Source organism: Urocitellus parryii, chromosome 3 (genome assembly GCF_045843805.1).
Source record: "Urocitellus parryii isolate mUroPar1 chromosome 3, mUroPar1.hap1, whole genome shotgun sequence".
Classification (NCBI taxonomy): domain Eukaryota; kingdom Metazoa; phylum Chordata; class Mammalia; order Rodentia; family Sciuridae; genus Urocitellus; species Urocitellus parryii.
In genome coordinates this window covers 81,389,685-81,406,929 of record NC_135533.1, presented here as the reverse complement: position 1 = coordinate 81,406,929, position 17,245 = coordinate 81,389,685, and the positions used below count along the sequence as shown (strand labels likewise).

The following is a 17,245-nucleotide window of genomic DNA, read 5'->3' as shown; positions in this document are numbered from 1 at the left end:
AGAATTTTTTTTTTTTTTTTTTTGTGGTGGAGGGGAGATGTGAGTCATAGGAGAAACAAATGGTTTCAAATAGGTTTCCAAATGGAAAAAGCTCAAATGTGACAAAGGCATCACCAGAAAAATTACCCTACTCTTCTGCTTCAATGTTGTGGGAAGTGAATGCCATTTAAGTGATCAATGACCAAGGAAACAAGGCTAGATTTCTAGTTGCTTGAGGACATGTGGCTGATAACAGCCTCAAGGTCACACTTAACATACTGATTCTAGATTATCTTCCTTGTCTGGTGTACTGAAACAAATACAAAGCCTTACACAGTTCATCAGATATAATTTTCATTTTGTTCACAAATACTCGAATGTGTACTCTAAAATTTAATTGGCTATACTCAAATGTTCTCCAGAGCAGTTTTGCTTCTGGGCTTCAGTATTTGAACAAAGTTTATCAGGGTGGCATGTTTAATCCAACAGACTTCAACACAATTTGACAAACCAGCCAATGCACAGTGATCACTTTAGGAATCAGAAAGTTACTTAATACACAATTTAGGGTGAAAAAAGGCATTCTTTTGTGTTTTCTAAAATCTTTGAACATTTAGGGACCTATTTCAGGCATATGGAAAAGTACAGGAAATAATAATTGTAACTATGTACTTGTCATCCACTGTTAAATTTTACCACAGTCATATAAAGCTTTGATTTAAGTCACATTTTAAAAATATCACACATAAAGCTTCCTGTCTATACCACTCCGATCCCATTCATTTTCTTACTCTAACCAAGGTAAATACTATTTTGAATTTGGAGCCTATTATTCCCATGTTTCTATTCCTATGTTGTATCCATAAGCAACATAACTTGCAATTTTAAATACTACATCACACATGTAATTCTCATCTGCCTCATTTTGGTTGTTTATACTTGTCACGAGCTGTGCAGATGCAGCCCACCATCATACCAGTTTATCTGCTATTCTGTGAAGGGACTTCTTGTTGCTTTCATTTGCTGCTATAAACAATATTATGTACATTTTTATACGTCCTTGTTTATGTACACAAACTTCTCATACATCCACGTGCATACAAATCACTTGAGTCTTTTCGAAAATGCAGTTTCTGATTGAGTTTGGGGCGAGACCTGGCTTTTTGCATATATGTATTAATTTCCCATGTGGTGTTGATGCTGCTAGTCCTAGGACCACACTTTGAGGAGGAAGGTCTTGCATAGAAGTGGAACTGCTAAGCTGTAGAGGTTGTACACCTTCAACGTTATTAGATGCTGCCAGACTGCTCTTTTTTAAGTATTTGCAACAATCTACACTTCCATCAATAGCATGAATTTCTACAATATTACACCTTCACCAATATTTGTTGTCAGATTTCATTTTTATCAGGTGGATGAACAAGATGTGGCATTTCGTTATTTTAATTTGCCCTTCATGAGTATTAAAGAATTTTGGACCTTTTGAGTTTCTTCTGTAATACTTTAATATTTGAAGGGAAAGAAAAAGTCATTATTTTTCTCATACTTTAAAGCATTCTTCTTAAAAAGATTCCCTCACTTTTTGAAGATTTTCAATTATTCCTTTGTTAAAGGAGATAAAAGTGGAAAGGCAAAACTGAAAGAATGGAGCTTGGAGTAAAGAAGGCAGCCACGTCAATCTAGCTGGAACATCCTAGTCTTGTTTCTGAACTCTTTTCTCTTACCCCACTGAGGGTAAGAGAAAAGGAATTGGAAGCCTAGGGAGGGAGGAACAGATAAGAGGTCTAGCCTAGCACGAACAGGCCCTGGGTTTGATCCCCAGGCACACACATACACGTGCGCGCGCACACGCACACACACACACACACACACACACACACACACACACAACTTTAAAGGGTAAGAGACAATAAAGTGAGATAGAATGAGATTATTCAGTACAATATTTTTTTCAGTTCATAATCATGCTCCCACCACTGTCCAAATTCCCTTGCTTGTTGTGTATTTACTTATTTATAGTTTTGGATATGTTTTACTTAGGCTTAAGAAAAAAATGTCAAACTTTAAAATCCCTAAAGTATTATTGAAGCTTACATTCCTCAAAAATGTGTGTGTGTGTGTGTTTCTGTGTGTGTGTATGTATGCTCTTTTATGTGAACCACTCAAGACAAGTTCAAAAGCCATTATAAGGCTGGGAGTATGGCACAGTGGAAAGTGCTTGCTTAGTACACACAGGCCCCAGGTTCAAATCCAGCACTGCAAAAACAGAAACAAAAACCTCTTATTTAAAAGCCGTTCTTTTCTGTATTTAAAATTGCCCTTTTAAATATTTAGAAGCTCCACAGGTGGTGGCTTTAATGGAATTTTTCCCAGGATAAATTTCTTAGACTGAAATTGTTCTAGTTCTTCTACTGTTAATTGATCCTTGGGTGTGAATAACACATTATCTGTGGTGATGATGACATTTGAGAATGGGAGAGAGGTGGATATGTTGCTATCTCCAAAGATGTCATTAGATGGCTTGGAAAAGGCAGTGTAAGAATGTGAGCTGGGACTACCAAAACCAGCCATAGAACTGGTGTTTCCAAAGGCTGAGGCCACTGGAGCTCCAACAGGGCCCGCTGCCAAGGAAGCAGGAAATCCTGAAAATCCAGGTGATCCAAAACTGGAAGCTGAAGGACTTTTAAATGAAAATGAAACAGCAGATGTAATTTCAGGCTTCCCAAATCCAACAGTTGGAGTGGAAGTAGAGGTGGCTGAACTGGCAGAGGGTACAGCTCCAAATGTTAGAGGACTCCCGAACACTGAAGGGCTTCCAGAAGAGGCAGTGACAAATCCAGGGGTTGTTTTAAAACTAAAATTCTGAGCATTATCACTGCTGCTGTTATTCACTGGAAAACCTACCAAAAACAGAAAAAGAAAAAAGTTAAAATGAGAGGTTAGGACAAATGCACTGAACCCTATTTTCCCGATATTTTTGCTACTGTGATTTACCTTCACCCTAGAGAAGTCTCAGGGACCAGGCAATGGCCTTTCCACTTTTGGTGTGCCACTCTGTCTTACCTGAATTGTCACTTGACAGCTATGCAGTGACAAAAATGTTCTCAAAGGTACTGCTACCATAGATATGTATTCCTGTGAAACTCTTGAGAAACATTCCTAAAATGAACTAAAGCCTAAGCTGTAGTGTCTTTCAAAGAACATGCCCATTCTGGCCTCTTTCACAAATGCTTGATGAGCCAAGATCTCTGAGGCTCCATCATGGTAGGTGGCAGAACTGGCAAGGGTGATTTATTTATTTAAAAAAACTTCCAGCTTTTATTTTATAAACAATTACTTAAGAAAAATATTCAACCAAACTTTTAGAAATTAGGATGTATTAATAAAATAATCAACTTAAAGTAACCCTTTTATTTAGGGCCAAAGCGGCCAATAGTTGAAATTCAAATAGCAGAATCGCCCAATTGATTTTGTTACCTATATTTGATGGCACAGAAATATAAGTCATACAACTTTCATTGATAACCACCCTACCATCCAGAGTGGAGTTTAAATACTTGCTTGTCAGGTCAGTATTCAGACTTAAAAATCAGTAACATTTTGAAATATATCTACAATTAATCCAAAGAGAACACTTTAAAAACAATTCTCATAGAAAAAAAAAACTTAAAATAATTTCATGGCACATTAGACTGCTTAAATGCACAAGAATTATAGTCCCTTGTTTACAGAAATCACCCAAATAAAATATTTTCCCTAATTAATTATCCTTGCTTCTTATAATTTATTAGCAGAGATGACTTGCAAGAAGCAGAATGCACCAACTTTTGGTTCCAGCTTAAGAATGCATAACTGTGAATACAAAGCAAAATACAATTATGATCACAAATTCTGGAATGTAAAAAAACCAAAATCTCTCTTTGAAGTTTTCCTCTATCTGGCAAGGGTGATTTAAAATGATAATTCAGGCTTTTTCATTTGAAACCTACAAAATTCTACTTTTCTGATTGAGTGAAGTCCAGCATTACTTCATCACTTACTTGGTGATCCAAATGTTCCTGCTGGCCTACTTCCAAATCCAAATGTAGCTGCTGCTTGATTTACTCCATCATCAGAGAGCTTAAAAAGAGTATGCAAACATAAAGTGCTTGATGAATAGTTCTCAATTACCTTTTCTATACACTTAACAGTCAAATTAAATTTTTGAAATGTATATTTAAAAGTGTGAAGTTAAATGTTTAACATGTAAAATGCCCATAAAGGGATGTTCAAAAGGGTAAGATGTAATATTGTATAAAGTATACTATAAACTAAAAATACAAATATGCATAGAAAAAAAGTACATTAATAAATCAATAATAGGGGCTGGGAATTTAGCTAAATGGTTGAGCATTTGCCTAGGAAGTGCAAGGCTCTGGGTTCAATTTCTAGCACACTCAAAACAACAACAACAACAAAACCCCAAAAAGTTAAGTGACTGTCTCTGGCTGAGAAATTATGATTTTAAAAATTGTATGCTTTTAAATTACTTTCTAGATATCAGCAATGAGCACATATGCCAATCAGAAAATAATGTTTAATAATACATTTTACTCTCTATAAGATTGGATTCTACATTTATCAAGAAATATAAATGTAGATACAAACAACCTTTAGAGGATATTCAGTCTACTCCAATGCTTGAACTGAATCCACAATTATATTATTAAAAGCTTACCACTAAAATCCACTGAATATTTCCTCTTCCCTAAAAATATTTTATGCTCTTTCAACTCCACTGACATCTTTTTTTCCCTTTTCTCTTCTCTTTTTCTTTTGTAGAACTGGGGATTAAAATCACAGTTGCTCTACTACTGAGCTACATCCCCAGGTCTTTCTAAAATTTTATTTTCAGACAGGGTCTTAGTAAGTTGCCCAGGCTGGCCTTGAACATGCATTCTTCCTGTCTTAGCCCCTTGAGTTGCTAGGATTACAGGTGTGTGCCACCATGTACAGTTTTAACTGCTAAATAATAATTTCTTAATTTCCTTTTCAAGAAACTTTTCAGACTACTTCCAAGATGTTCCTAATCAAAGTAAGCAAATATAATTTCTCTCATTTGGAAGCCTCAATAGCATTTTTAAAAATTTAACTTCATTGAGGTCTAATTTACATAAAATAAAATATACTCATTTTATGTAAATATTTCCATGAGTTCTGACAATCTTGTAACCACTTCTATAATCAAAATTCAGAACATTACTGTTACCCCTAAAAGTCCCCTTTTTCCCTTCTCAGTCAACCCTTTCCTAACTCCTGGTTTCAGACAACCACTCATCTGCTTATCACTATAGAAGAGATGTGTCTTTTTTATTTCATAAAAACAAATCATACAGTATGTACTTTTTTCCTTTTTTGGTCTCTACTACTCATGAGAAAAAGAAGTGATAAACTATTAAGCCAGTTGAGAATGGATTGTAACCAAATCAACTATGAAGGAGCCCTAGGAAGTTAGCAAAGAAAGGGAAACTCCCCACCCTGAGAGAAGTTCTGCAGTTCCTTGGACTCAAGTATCTTTTTCTCCATCACTTCTCATCAACAGTGATGGTGGTTCATTCTCACAGACAGAATACTTATTAGAAGTCCCACTAAAATTCAAATGTCATTATAACTGAAAGGTCCAAGAAATTAGCTTGCAACTAAGAGTCCAGTCAGGACCCTGTACCTTTGGAGAAAAGTGGGTATATATGTTCTAAAGGCATTTCTGCCTACAAGGAACCTATCTATGATCAAGGTCCTTTAGTCCCAGAAGTATACATTAGTCTGAATATGCATTTATATCATTTCCAATGTAATTTCTTTTAAAACAGATAACCTTAAATACTTAAATTTATGTAATATTTCCCAATTTTGAAAACTAGTACTATCAAAAACTACCTAAAATTAGTTTTTTTTAAAAGCATAATTATCCCTGCTTTTCTGAGAAACATAGAAAAAACAATTCCAGCACCCTGACTCTAAATATCATCTTAAGAATGTATATCATAATTCTTGACATTTTGTTTTGCTTTCCAAATCCAAAGTGAAATATCCTCTACAAAAAAGTGATTAAGATATTTCTCTAAAGAAATACTCACCAAAGCTACTTTCGTTGAGGAAGTTAGACTTTTCAGTTCATTTATCCTATTACTCCACTGACTTATTAACTGTTGGATGGAATTTAGCTGAGGAGAGAAGACAGAAACGTAGTAACTCAAGTGTTTAAATCAATTTCTTCAATAACAACTTCACAAAAGTTTTATGGTGCCTAATTTATAAAAATCTGCATTGACTTGCTCCTGTTTGCCAAAGATATTCAAACTATAGTTGCCCCTCCCTGATCTCCAACTCCTTGTGTTACTTGATTAATCACAAGTACCTGGTAACTCAGAGTTAGTTATATTTGGAGATGAGGTGAATAAATGTACTAGTTGAAATGCATGATCATAACTGTCAACAATAGAAAAACATACCATTTTCCTTCAGGTTCCCAACTCAGTCTATTCTATTAACCCAACTTAATAGATGGCTTCTTAACTTTGTTTCTCTAACATTCATCATGGTATCTACACCTAATAGATGCTCAACCAATGTATTGTCAATTGATGAAAAGGTCTGATTTCTGAGAATGAATGCTGGGTGACTTATAATAAAAATCATAATATTCTTAATTACTGTATTCAAATATACTATTATCATCTTAGATAACCAACCAATTTCAAAGAAAAAAATTTAGGATGGGGCAAAAAAAAGCTTTCCTATAAAAAAACTGGTTTCCATAACTTTCCCAAAACACAAGCAAGCCACTACAGACATTGAAAACAGTAATTGACACCAATTTATTATTGAGGTAGATGAATAGGAAACAGACTTACATAACTCTGTAAGTTATTGCTGGTTAAGAAGTTATGGTATTCAAGCCTCAATTCCTCTGGTGAAATGTCTGTAAAACCTGAAGTGAGGAATCAATTCGAATATTTAAAATAAATATCAATAATTTTAATAGTAAAGCTAGAGGTACTAGACAAGAAAATGTTAAAAGTCAATTATCAGAAAATTTTCATAATCATAAGGAAAAGAATTCAGTTTATGTTCTACTTAATGTTTAGTAAAGTATAAAATTAGAATAAAATATAGTTATTTGACCTTTTGAGAGGAGAGAAACTTTCTAAATATGAGTGGAAAGAAAACAAAGATCTGACTATATATACATTCAAACTTTAGTCTAAAAAATTTTGTTAGTCTACAATAAATAAAACTAAAAGGCAAATGGTAAATAAGAAAACGATATTGCAACATATATGACAGGAGAAGAGCTAACATCCTTAATGTGTAAGTAGATCTTATAAATCAATAAGAAAAGTTAATATGGGCAAAGAAAGAACAAGTAACTCACAAAAAATTCAAATAGCCAGTAAATAAATAAAGTTAAATTTTAAACTACATGTTAAACTAGAGATAAAATAGTTTACTTATAGAACTGGCAAAAATTAAAAATAGAAGATATTTACTGTTAAATAATTTAAGATGTGAATATTCTCCCAAAATGCTGTTAAGGGAATTAAAATGGAACAACTTTTCTGGGGGTAAAATTCTCAATAATCATCACAAGTTTTAATAATGTTCACAACCTCTGACATGTAATACAAATATCTAGGATTTAACTTCAGGAAACAGTTTTAATGTAAACAAAAATGTATGTATAAGGATGTTCATTCCAGTGTTTCTAGTAGTAGAGACAAAACAAAAACTTAGAATATAAGCTCAGGGAGGGGCACTTGCCTAGCATCTAGCACATGCAAGAGTCTGGGTTCAAAACACAGAACAAAGACAAAAAAAAAAGTATAGTACAAGACTAGATAATTATGATCCTAAATCACACACATGAAATATGTTTGCATATGTATATGTTTTGAAGAAAATATACTAAAATGTTTCAGTTGTTACCTTTTGTGACTTCAGATGATTTTATTTATATATTTTTGTATTTCCCAAGTTTTCTACACCAATAATTGGGAAAACTTATTAAGAAAGGAAAAAAACGTTCAGGATGTTTTCTACAGAAAACTCCTTGCAATCCAGATATCATTAACTCTAACATCATCTACCCCGGCCAAAAAAAACCAAAGAATCATTGGATTTCTCTCTTTACCCATATCTCATATTTAACAACCTGCCAGTTGAGGCTCTAAAACAGAACTTGAATTTTATCTCTACTGCTAATAACTCTACTCTTCAGCTGCAATTATCTCCTAATTTGCTTCTCCGCCTCTACTTCTGTCCCCACTCCCAACAAACCACATTTTTCATATAGTAGCCTGAGTGAGCTTTTTCAATTAGACCATACCTGTCTTCTGCTTAAAGGTCTTCATGGCTGTCCATCACCTGGCCTTGGCTACCTGGTTTTATGTTTGTTACTCTTTCCCTTGTTTATTCTCCCATGATTCGGGCCTCATTTAGTGTGCCAATCTTGTTTCCACTCCTGTCTCTGTATTGCCAGGAATGTTTTCCCCCAATTTTCCTATAATGGGTACCTTTTCTTCATTCAGGGCTCAGCCCCAATATTGCACTGGTAAGAATGGATAGCCACTCTATCTAAAGGAATACTTTCCCTGCTATTCTTTCCAGCCATGCTCAACCAGTGTGAACCACAGAACACAGAAATGATCTTACTATTTTCTTAGTTTTTCAATGGTGGTACAAAAAGAGTATTATTCTAGATACATAGAAAAAGTTCCTTCCTTCCCTTTTGCAGTACTGCAGATTAATGCCAGGAGTACTTTATCACTGAGCTATATCTCCAGCCCTTTTTATTTTTTAAAATTTATTTTTTTTATTTGTTACACATGACAGTACAATAATCTTGACATTTCAAACATTTGTCCAGACCTTTTTATTTTGAGTCAGGGTCAGTTAAGTTGCCCAGGCTGTACTCAAACTTAATGATCCTCCTGCCTCAGTTTCCCAAGTTTCTGTGATAACAAGAATGTGACACTGCACTTAGCTAATTCATTATTTATAATGGATGCCTAAGGACAGCAGAACTCCATTTTTTTGGTCTCATGACCCATTTATATTCTTAAAAATCATTAAGGATACCAGAAAGCTCTTGTCTGTGTGTGTGTGTGTGTGTGTGTGTATGTATATAAAAAATATGGATAATTACACCACATTTGAAATAAAAACAGAAATTTAGAAATATTAATTATTTAAAAATAATTAATCTTGTATCACATACATTTATTTTCCATCAAAGAAAATTAGTGAAACGAATAGCACTATTAAATCTCTTTAATGTTTGGCTTCAGAGATTCTTAAATATGCTTCTACTTCATTCTGTTGCTGGTGATTATGGTCTTAATAGGGTTGACGTATACGAAAAAAATATTCACATAGATTTGTTACCAGAAAAGGAAGACTTGAATGGCTTTTTCAGATAATTGTGGACATTTTTCTTTGACTTGACACACCAAAACTTGGCAAATGGCTGTTTTTTTTTTGTTGTTGTTCTTTAATTTTTTTTTTTTTGTAGTTGTAGATGGACAGCACACCTTTATTTACTTTTTTATGTGATGCTAAGACTCGAATCCAATGCCTCACATATGATAGGCAAGTGCTCTGCCACTGAGCTACAGCCCCAGCCCCAAGTGGTTGTTTCTTAAAAGATAGTTGTAATGGGGACTCTGTCCTAATGAGCTTTTTGGACTATCATATTAAAAATCCACTGGTTTATCTTGTTTTTAGAAAAGATTTTTAGTCATACATAATTTTTTTTAACATTACACATTAGTTATTTGGAAAGTACTGGTACAATGAGTTATGTTCAAATATTGGTACATATCATTATATAATATTTTAAAAACTCACATTTGTTAATGCTGCCATCCATTTTACCAGAAGTATGCTGAGTACTAACAAGCCATTACTGAGGTGACAGAAGAGTTTTCTATAATTCTAATTTTTGCATAAAAAGTTGAATTTTATCACTGATGAAACTGTCAGTTGTTTTCTTTGAAGTTACAGGCTTACTGCATTTACTCACTTTAATCAATACTTTAGGATATATTTGCCAAATACATATGTCTGAATAACCATAGCTGTCATTCTTTCCAGTAAAAACTGTCTGAAAAAAGTGACTATCTCATCTCACAACTTGATCACACAAATGTCCTCCCCTCAAGATAAATATCACATTTGAGAGCGGGGCAGAAGCATTTTATGTGTTTCCCATTTTGTCATGCAGAATATTTGAAGTGTATACTCAAGTATTAAGAATTAATAAAATGAGTAATTTTTATCTCTTTATTAAGGACATTCTTAAATTAAAATGGCATTTAAAAATTTTCTTTATTGTGATTACTATAGTCAACGAGTAGTTCGTCATCTCTGCCTTGATTCATGCTAAAATATAAGTGTGTTGGTTTTACTCATCAGTTTATACCAACAGTACAAATGTCAACACAGTGAAAATGCCAATTAATTTCTTAGTATCATTATGAAATATTTTGCACTTACACAGCCTATAAAGTGCTGTGTAAGTGCACAATACTTTTTTAGTATGAGTATGTCCCATATATTATATTGTTATATTGTATATGTGTACACATATAAATATGATATGTATAAATGATATATAACAAATACATATTATACATGTATAAAAATATTATTGTTTATCTGAAACTTAAATTCAACTGTATGTCTTATATTTTATATGGGAACTCTATTCAAGGATCCATATGCCTCATTTTGAGAACCACTGCTTTTAGGGCATTAGGCACTAGGTTTAATTCTGAACTGATTAAGACTTAATGTACAAGTATTAATATTTAGTCTGATTAAAGGCTTGATTTTATTATTTTCTTTACAGACTATATTCACTATCTGAAATTATGCTACTTATTTGCATTCCTTCTTGTATTCTTTCCTGTTATATGAATATGAGGTGTCCCCAAAAGCTCCTGTTAATGCAGGAATATTCACAGATAAAATAATTATTTTATCTAATCAGTGCATCCTATTTTGAATGAACTGATGACTGGGTAGTAACTGTAGGCAGGTGGAGCATAGCTAGAGATGGGTCACTGAGGGCATGCCCTGGAAGGGCTCTTCATCTTCTGGCTCCATTATCCCCCGCTTTTTGGCTGCCAGGAGGAGAGCAGCTTCCCTCCAACACAACCCTCCCCATGATATGCTGCTTCACCTTGGGCCCAGAGTAATCGAGTTGGCCATCTATAGACTGAAATCTTTGAAACCATGAGCCCCAAATAAATGTTTCTTCCTCCAAGTGTTACTGTCAGATATTATAGTCACAGTGATGCAAAAGCTGACTAAAACACTTTCTCAAGAATATAAGTTTCATGATGGGTGTGATAGCACATGCCTATAATTCCAGTGGCTCAGGAGGCTGAGGGAGGAGGATTGCAGGTTTGTAGTCAGCCTCAGTAACTTAGCGAGGCTGCAAGCAATCTAGTGAGACCTGTCTCAAAATTAAAAAATAAAAAGGGCTGGGGATGTGGCTCAATGGCTAAGTGCCCTTGGGTTCAATCCCTGATTTTTTATATATCTATATAAAATTTCATAACTCATTTGCTTTATTTATCGCTATATATCATCTACCCTAGAATAGGGCCTGGCATAAAAGAAATTCAATATTTGCTAAATGAATAATAAGAGAATAAATAAGTAGTGCTGTGATACCAATTCTCACAGAGAAAAAGGAGGCAGACTGAAAGAATGAAGGAAGATTCTCATAATTCTGGGGCACTGATTCTAAGGTCTCCTATCTGCTAAGTATCTGCTTCCTCAACAGGCAAAGGCCCAGGACCTTTGGGAAAACCTGGTGGTCTAGGTTTTAAGCCAGAAAGTGCTTAGGGATTGTGGACAAAAGAAAATGGAAAATGGGTAATTTAAAAGAAATGCTAGCCTTGTAGTAGTCTGGGTAAGGCTCCTAATCTTCAAATACTATCTCCAGAATAAGATCTCAACATGCTTTATGAAAAATAAGTATTCTTAGAAAAGTGAGAATAAAGAACAAAGCCAGGCAGGAAAGGCCTTAATGGAAGGTAGAATGTGTGACTTGTGACTATTATTCACTGCAGGCAGCAAGGAGGTTCTGGGGTTTTGCATAAGGGAATCAAGAAAGCAAAGCCTTTTTGTAGGTTTATGGTATTGGAATTGTTGTGGGTCCCAATATGACTATGTTTCTCATAGGAATTATGTATCTTAAAGGAACTACATTCTCCAATTGCGATCTCTATAAATTATTAATTTAGAATACTTGGATACTTTAGACAATGTCCCACTCTCCTATAAGCAGCTGTTTGTCATGAATTCATTTAGCATGATCTTTGTTTTAGAAAGTAAGTTTTATTTATTTATTATTTGCAGTAATGGGTATAGAACCCAGGAGTACTTCTCCCTGAGCTACATATCCCGAACCAGCCCTTTTTTTTAAATTTTGAGATAGAGTCTCACTAAGTTGCCTCGACTGGCCTTAAATTTGCCATCCTCCTGCCTCAGTCTCTTGAGTTTCTGGGAGTACAGGAATGTATCATAATGCTCAACTAGAAAATAAGTTTTAGAGTGTATTTTAAAAACACAATTTTGAGCTGGGTGAGGTGGTGCATGCCTGTAATCCCAGCAGCTCAGGAGGCCGAGGCAGGAGGATTATGAGTTCAAAGCCAGCCTCAGCAATGGTGAGGCGCTAAGCAACTGAGTGGTTGAATACCCACTATTCAACCCACTATTCAACTGGAGTTAAATTCCCAGTACCAAAACAAATAAACAAACAAAAACAACACACACACACAGAGTTTCCGGGCTAAAGGGTGTAAATGAGTGGTAGAGCGCTTGCCTAGCATGTATGAAGCCCTGGGATCATTCCCCAGCACTGTAAAAAACCAACCAAACAAAAACCCAAACAACAATGAAACAAATAAAACACAAAAACACATAAATACAATGTCTTAGTTACCTGAAATATTAGGTTTCTTTTTCACTGGTGAATAAACTGAAAACATCCACTGTCCTGATGATTTCCAAACTTCCATATCTTTCACAATTCCTTCCCTGGGGGAAAAAAAAAAAAGTAAAGGATTTTTTCAAGTATTTGTTAAAATTTATTGCTTGTGATTTTCAATAATTGAAATTTTAAATTGTTGTAAAATACATAATTTAGATTTTTCCAGTTATTTCCTGAAGAATTTTCTTTAAAGCACAAGCTGATAGAAATACAAATTATATTTTGTGATTATAAATAATACAGAGAAATTAATAATTTTGTTTTCCAATTAGTAAATCATTAGCCAATATACTTAATTATATATTATAAATGCCACACATTCTTTTAAAGAACAAAAATATACTAAAATACACAATACTAACTTTAATCTCTGTTTATTATCATAAACATCATTGATCACTTAGCTGGGAACATTAGAAATTACCACTTAACTGATTCAAAGTTTCTCCCCACCCAGAATGCAACAATTAATAAAATGATAGATTTCATGGAGAATACTGTTATAAATTTAGGATTACAACAAATATAAGAGAGTTTTGTTGTTTTTTTTACTTAAAAAAACCCTGATATTTACTTAGCAATGTACAAGGCCTTCTGTTTAATCCCTAGCACTGCAAAACAACTGAATAATTTATATGGCTCAAAATATTTACTACTGATTCTAATTTAGTTAGATTAACCATTATACAGAAATTTTGTCTTAGGAGCCAGGAGCTAAGGAAATATTATAGACAGCCAAACACTATTTGGGCACCAGTCATAATTTTACTATATATGTTCTTAAGAAATGTCATGAATATACTACACAAAATGAATGAAGTCAGTCTGAACAGGGTTAACTGAAGTAAAAGTTTTAGAAACAAGAATAAGTGATGCTATCAGTGACTTTCAAAATTACAAGTTGTTCTGAAATACTTTGTAAAACACTCATAATTTACAATGACCTTATGCAGGACTAATCTTAGGTATGCTATGGAAATATATTTTTCAGTAAAATAAAGCACAGAATGTTATAAAACAAATTAACGGTTAGCTCTGATGATAGGATCATGAAAGATTTTTGTTTTGTTTTTGATTACTTTGATTTAGTAACAGATTACCTTCTTTAAAAAAAAAAAAAACAAAAAACCCTACAGGTGCTTTGGAAAAAAAATAAGCAAATGGGAAGTAATTTCCCTTAAGGCTTTCACTTACAGAAGTTTCTTTTCATCTGTCTGCTCATCAGAGTTAGGTGAAGCAAATGGGTTCTCAGAAAATCCAAAGCCCCTGTTCCTGCTAGTTGAAGCTTCAGAATCAAAAGAACCAAAAGATGGCTTTTCTTGATCTCTGCTGCCCCCCCATGGTGTGGATTTGGAGAAACTGGATGGCTGGATGACACTGGAATATCTCTGACTGGTGGCATTCCATCCACGCCTATTATTACCTAAAACAAATATAAAAATAAAAGAATAATTTTATTATCAACTTCTCTATTAAATCCTGAAAATCTTCATTATATTTTGTTTTATTATGTCTAGGGATTACACAAAGGTTTAACAAAGTACTACATTTCAACTTGTTTCAAATGATAATCTCTTCATTTCCAATTTGCATAGTTAGGTGTAGTAACAAATCACATATGGTCTAATTGCTATTTGACACCTTAAATCATAAGGTCCTTCAGGATAAAAAGCTGTGTTTTTATCATTCTTTGCTCCCCCACTAGGCCTTATACAGAAGAAAAGGCTAAAAAAACTGACAATTAATTAACCAGAGCAATGAATAAACTGGACAAAGAATAAAAGATTAAATTCTATGCCCCTTCCTTGAATAGATGTTTATTCAACTCAGTCTTCCCTCTGGGAAAATAAACCTTCATATCCACCTTTTATAGACATATTTTATGGGTAACTGACATATGAATAAAGTGCATTGAGTTCATAAGTATCAAAATAAACTAACAAGACTCTCTCCTATCTCTATTTTGTCTTTAATCTTATCACTGGGGTAAGATCAAGGTAATTCATCTTATTTGATAGAATTCCATATGTGCCATTAAATATATTAAGAACCAGAATAACAGGAGGTATATTTCGTTATAAAAGTTCATCCTCAACTTTAAATTAGCTGATAAATCCATAGAGAAAAGGGAGAAGACTGCTGAACAAGATCCCTGAAATAGGAGTTAATGGTATCCAAATCCTTTGGGGGAATCACACAACTGTAGAAATTCACTTCCTCTTTTGGTATGTTGCATTTGATCTTCACAATTTTGGGCTTTACAACTCCGTAAGTATTGATTAGTTTCTGGGAGCTAAATACACTATCTGTTGAATTTTATTCAAATTTTTTCACCCACAAGGTCTATTCACTCAACATTTACTTTCTAATAACAACACTTAAAGCAAGCCTCCAGAAACTGCTGAATATCACATTGTCTTTGGAAAATACATTCATGTTTATCAGATTTTGAGTCCTGATTTTTGGTTTGGATATTTTACTGGATCCACTACGGATGACACAAAAGGACTGTCTTCTACAAGAGGGCTCAGACATGAAACCGACAGAAGAATCAGATAAATTAACCCTAAAGGAGAGGAGTGAAAAGGAACAGGAAGGAACTCCTGATATTTTAAAGCACAAAATTCCAATCTTAAGAAAACAAAACCTCCTCTTCCCCTTATAGACAAATGCTTTGACAAGATCCTAGGCCCAGGGAGCAGGTCGATGTGAATTTTAAAGGACAATTAGTCACCTGGAATGGAAAGAAGTGCTTCTCTTCCCTATAACCCAGAGAGAGGGTTCTGAACCAGGCATCCCACCCTCCCAATCTCACCCCAAATTTTAAGAGCATGTGCATTTTTCTGTGGTATGGGCCTACAGCTTTATCCGATTTCAAGAGTTAGCAACTTCCGCAAATGAAGCCCTGATTCTGATTCAAGTTGCTCGCCTAGCCCTCAAGGGAGGGAAAAAAGCTCATCAAAATTGGATTCAGGGTGTCAAGGGGAAAAGACAAGTATACAAAACAGCAGTAAGGAAGAATCTGGCTTAACCCACTTGAATTCTCCCAACCACTGACATTCACCGACAAGGTAGTTTTTATACATACTTCTGATGTAAAAATTCGTTGTCTGGCACTAGCACCAGGGGCAAACCCCGGTCCTCATCTGCTCAACAAAAACCGACTTGCCCAAGTCGCGGACGAAAACATCAAAAAGTACTGTTCGAAGCCAGGTGGGCGAGGTCGGGGCTGCCGCGACGCGGGCACGTCCTGGTCACCTGACCGGCGCGGCGCCACGCCCAGCACCGGGACCCACGCGGGACGACGGGTCCCAGTCGCCCGGGCCCCCACGCCAGGCCTTTCCCGGCTCAGCTGGCGGCGGAGGATTGAGGGAAGCGTCACCTGCGGGCTGCTGCTGTGGTGGTTGCCGTCCCCCGCCCGCACCCCGGGCGCCGGGATGTTCGTTCCAGCACCGGTCTCCAAAGCGGCACCGGCCTTGAAGGAAGAACTGACAAATGGTCATTGCTACAGCGTCGCCGACGGAGCGGTCCTCAGTCAACACCAGTCAGCAAGCAGAGAGTGCCAAGCAACGGAAAGCCACTGGTCCCCTACTGTGACGTCAGCGTCTCGCGCCCGGAAAAGGCGCGCCTTTTTTCCTCTTATCCCGCCCCCAGTGCGATGAGAGGCGCGGGTTTTAGCCAATAGGACTTGAAAAGAGCGGTACTGACGCACCTGCGGCGGACCTAGAAAGCGGGACGCTTGAATGTTATTCCGACACTGGGCCCCGAGTTTGACTGCTGCATAGACCTTCTGTCCTCAGGGAAGCTTGACGTCCGAAATGAGAGGAAAGAGATGACAACGAAGGACTTCAGCAGGGCGCTGAAGGGAGACCATTAGCTGTGGTTTGAGAAACGGAGTCGTTCTTCTCATTTGTAACCACTCAGAAAGTAAAAACTCGGGGAGAAAGTGGACCTTAAAGCCAGTTATGACGTTAACAGGAAATACTGTTTGTTTTTAGGACAACCGAACTGAGAAGTGTCATAATGTTCTTTGAGTGGGTGCTGCCTTTCCACACACTGAGAAATCTTGCCCTTTAAAATCCACTTACTATTTGAAATTATATCAGTAATAATGAAAGAAACATCCCATTTTTTGCCTTCAGGACTAAATCGCTTTGACACAGAAGCAGCCTCACAGGTACACAGCTTCCAATAAGGGTTTCTGAAAACAAATTCCTTATAGTT

The 17,245-nt window shown here is 35.5% G+C and overlaps 1 protein-coding gene across 1 annotated transcript; it reads right to left on the bottom strand.

The window, feature by feature from the left end:
• Positions 1–351: 351 nt before the first annotated feature.
• Positions 352–16,613, bottom strand: Nup42 (nucleoporin 42). Its single transcript, XM_026414830.2, has 7 exons — positions 16,404–16,613; positions 14,216–14,444; positions 12,974–13,068; positions 6,873–6,949; positions 6,096–6,182; positions 4,020–4,098; positions 352–2,879 (listed from the first exon to the last, which is right to left on the bottom strand). Exons 1-7 carry the CDS (start codon positions 16,522–16,524, stop codon positions 2,302–2,304), a joined length of 1,266 nt encoding a protein of 421 aa, XP_026270615.2. The 5' UTR covers positions 16,525–16,613; the 3' UTR covers positions 352–2,301.
• Between the last annotated feature and the right edge of the window lie 632 nt (positions 16,614–17,245).

What these genes read in the sequence shown, in the direction of transcription:
- Nup42 (XM_026414830.2), bottom strand. Translation starts at nt 16,524, where the DNA reads ATGACCATTTGTCAGTTCTTCCTTCAAGGCCGGTGCCGCTTTGGAGAC. An exon ending in ACCACAGCAGCAGCCCGCAG is followed by an intron (nt 14,445 to 16,403) that starts GTGACGCTTCCC and finishes TATTTGTTTTAG; the next exon opens with GTAATAATAGGCGTGGATGG. An exon ending in ACAGATGAAAAGAAACTTCT is followed by an intron (nt 13,069 to 14,215) that starts GTAAGTGAAAGC and finishes TTTTTCCCCCAG; the next exon opens with GGAAGGAATTGTGAAAGATA.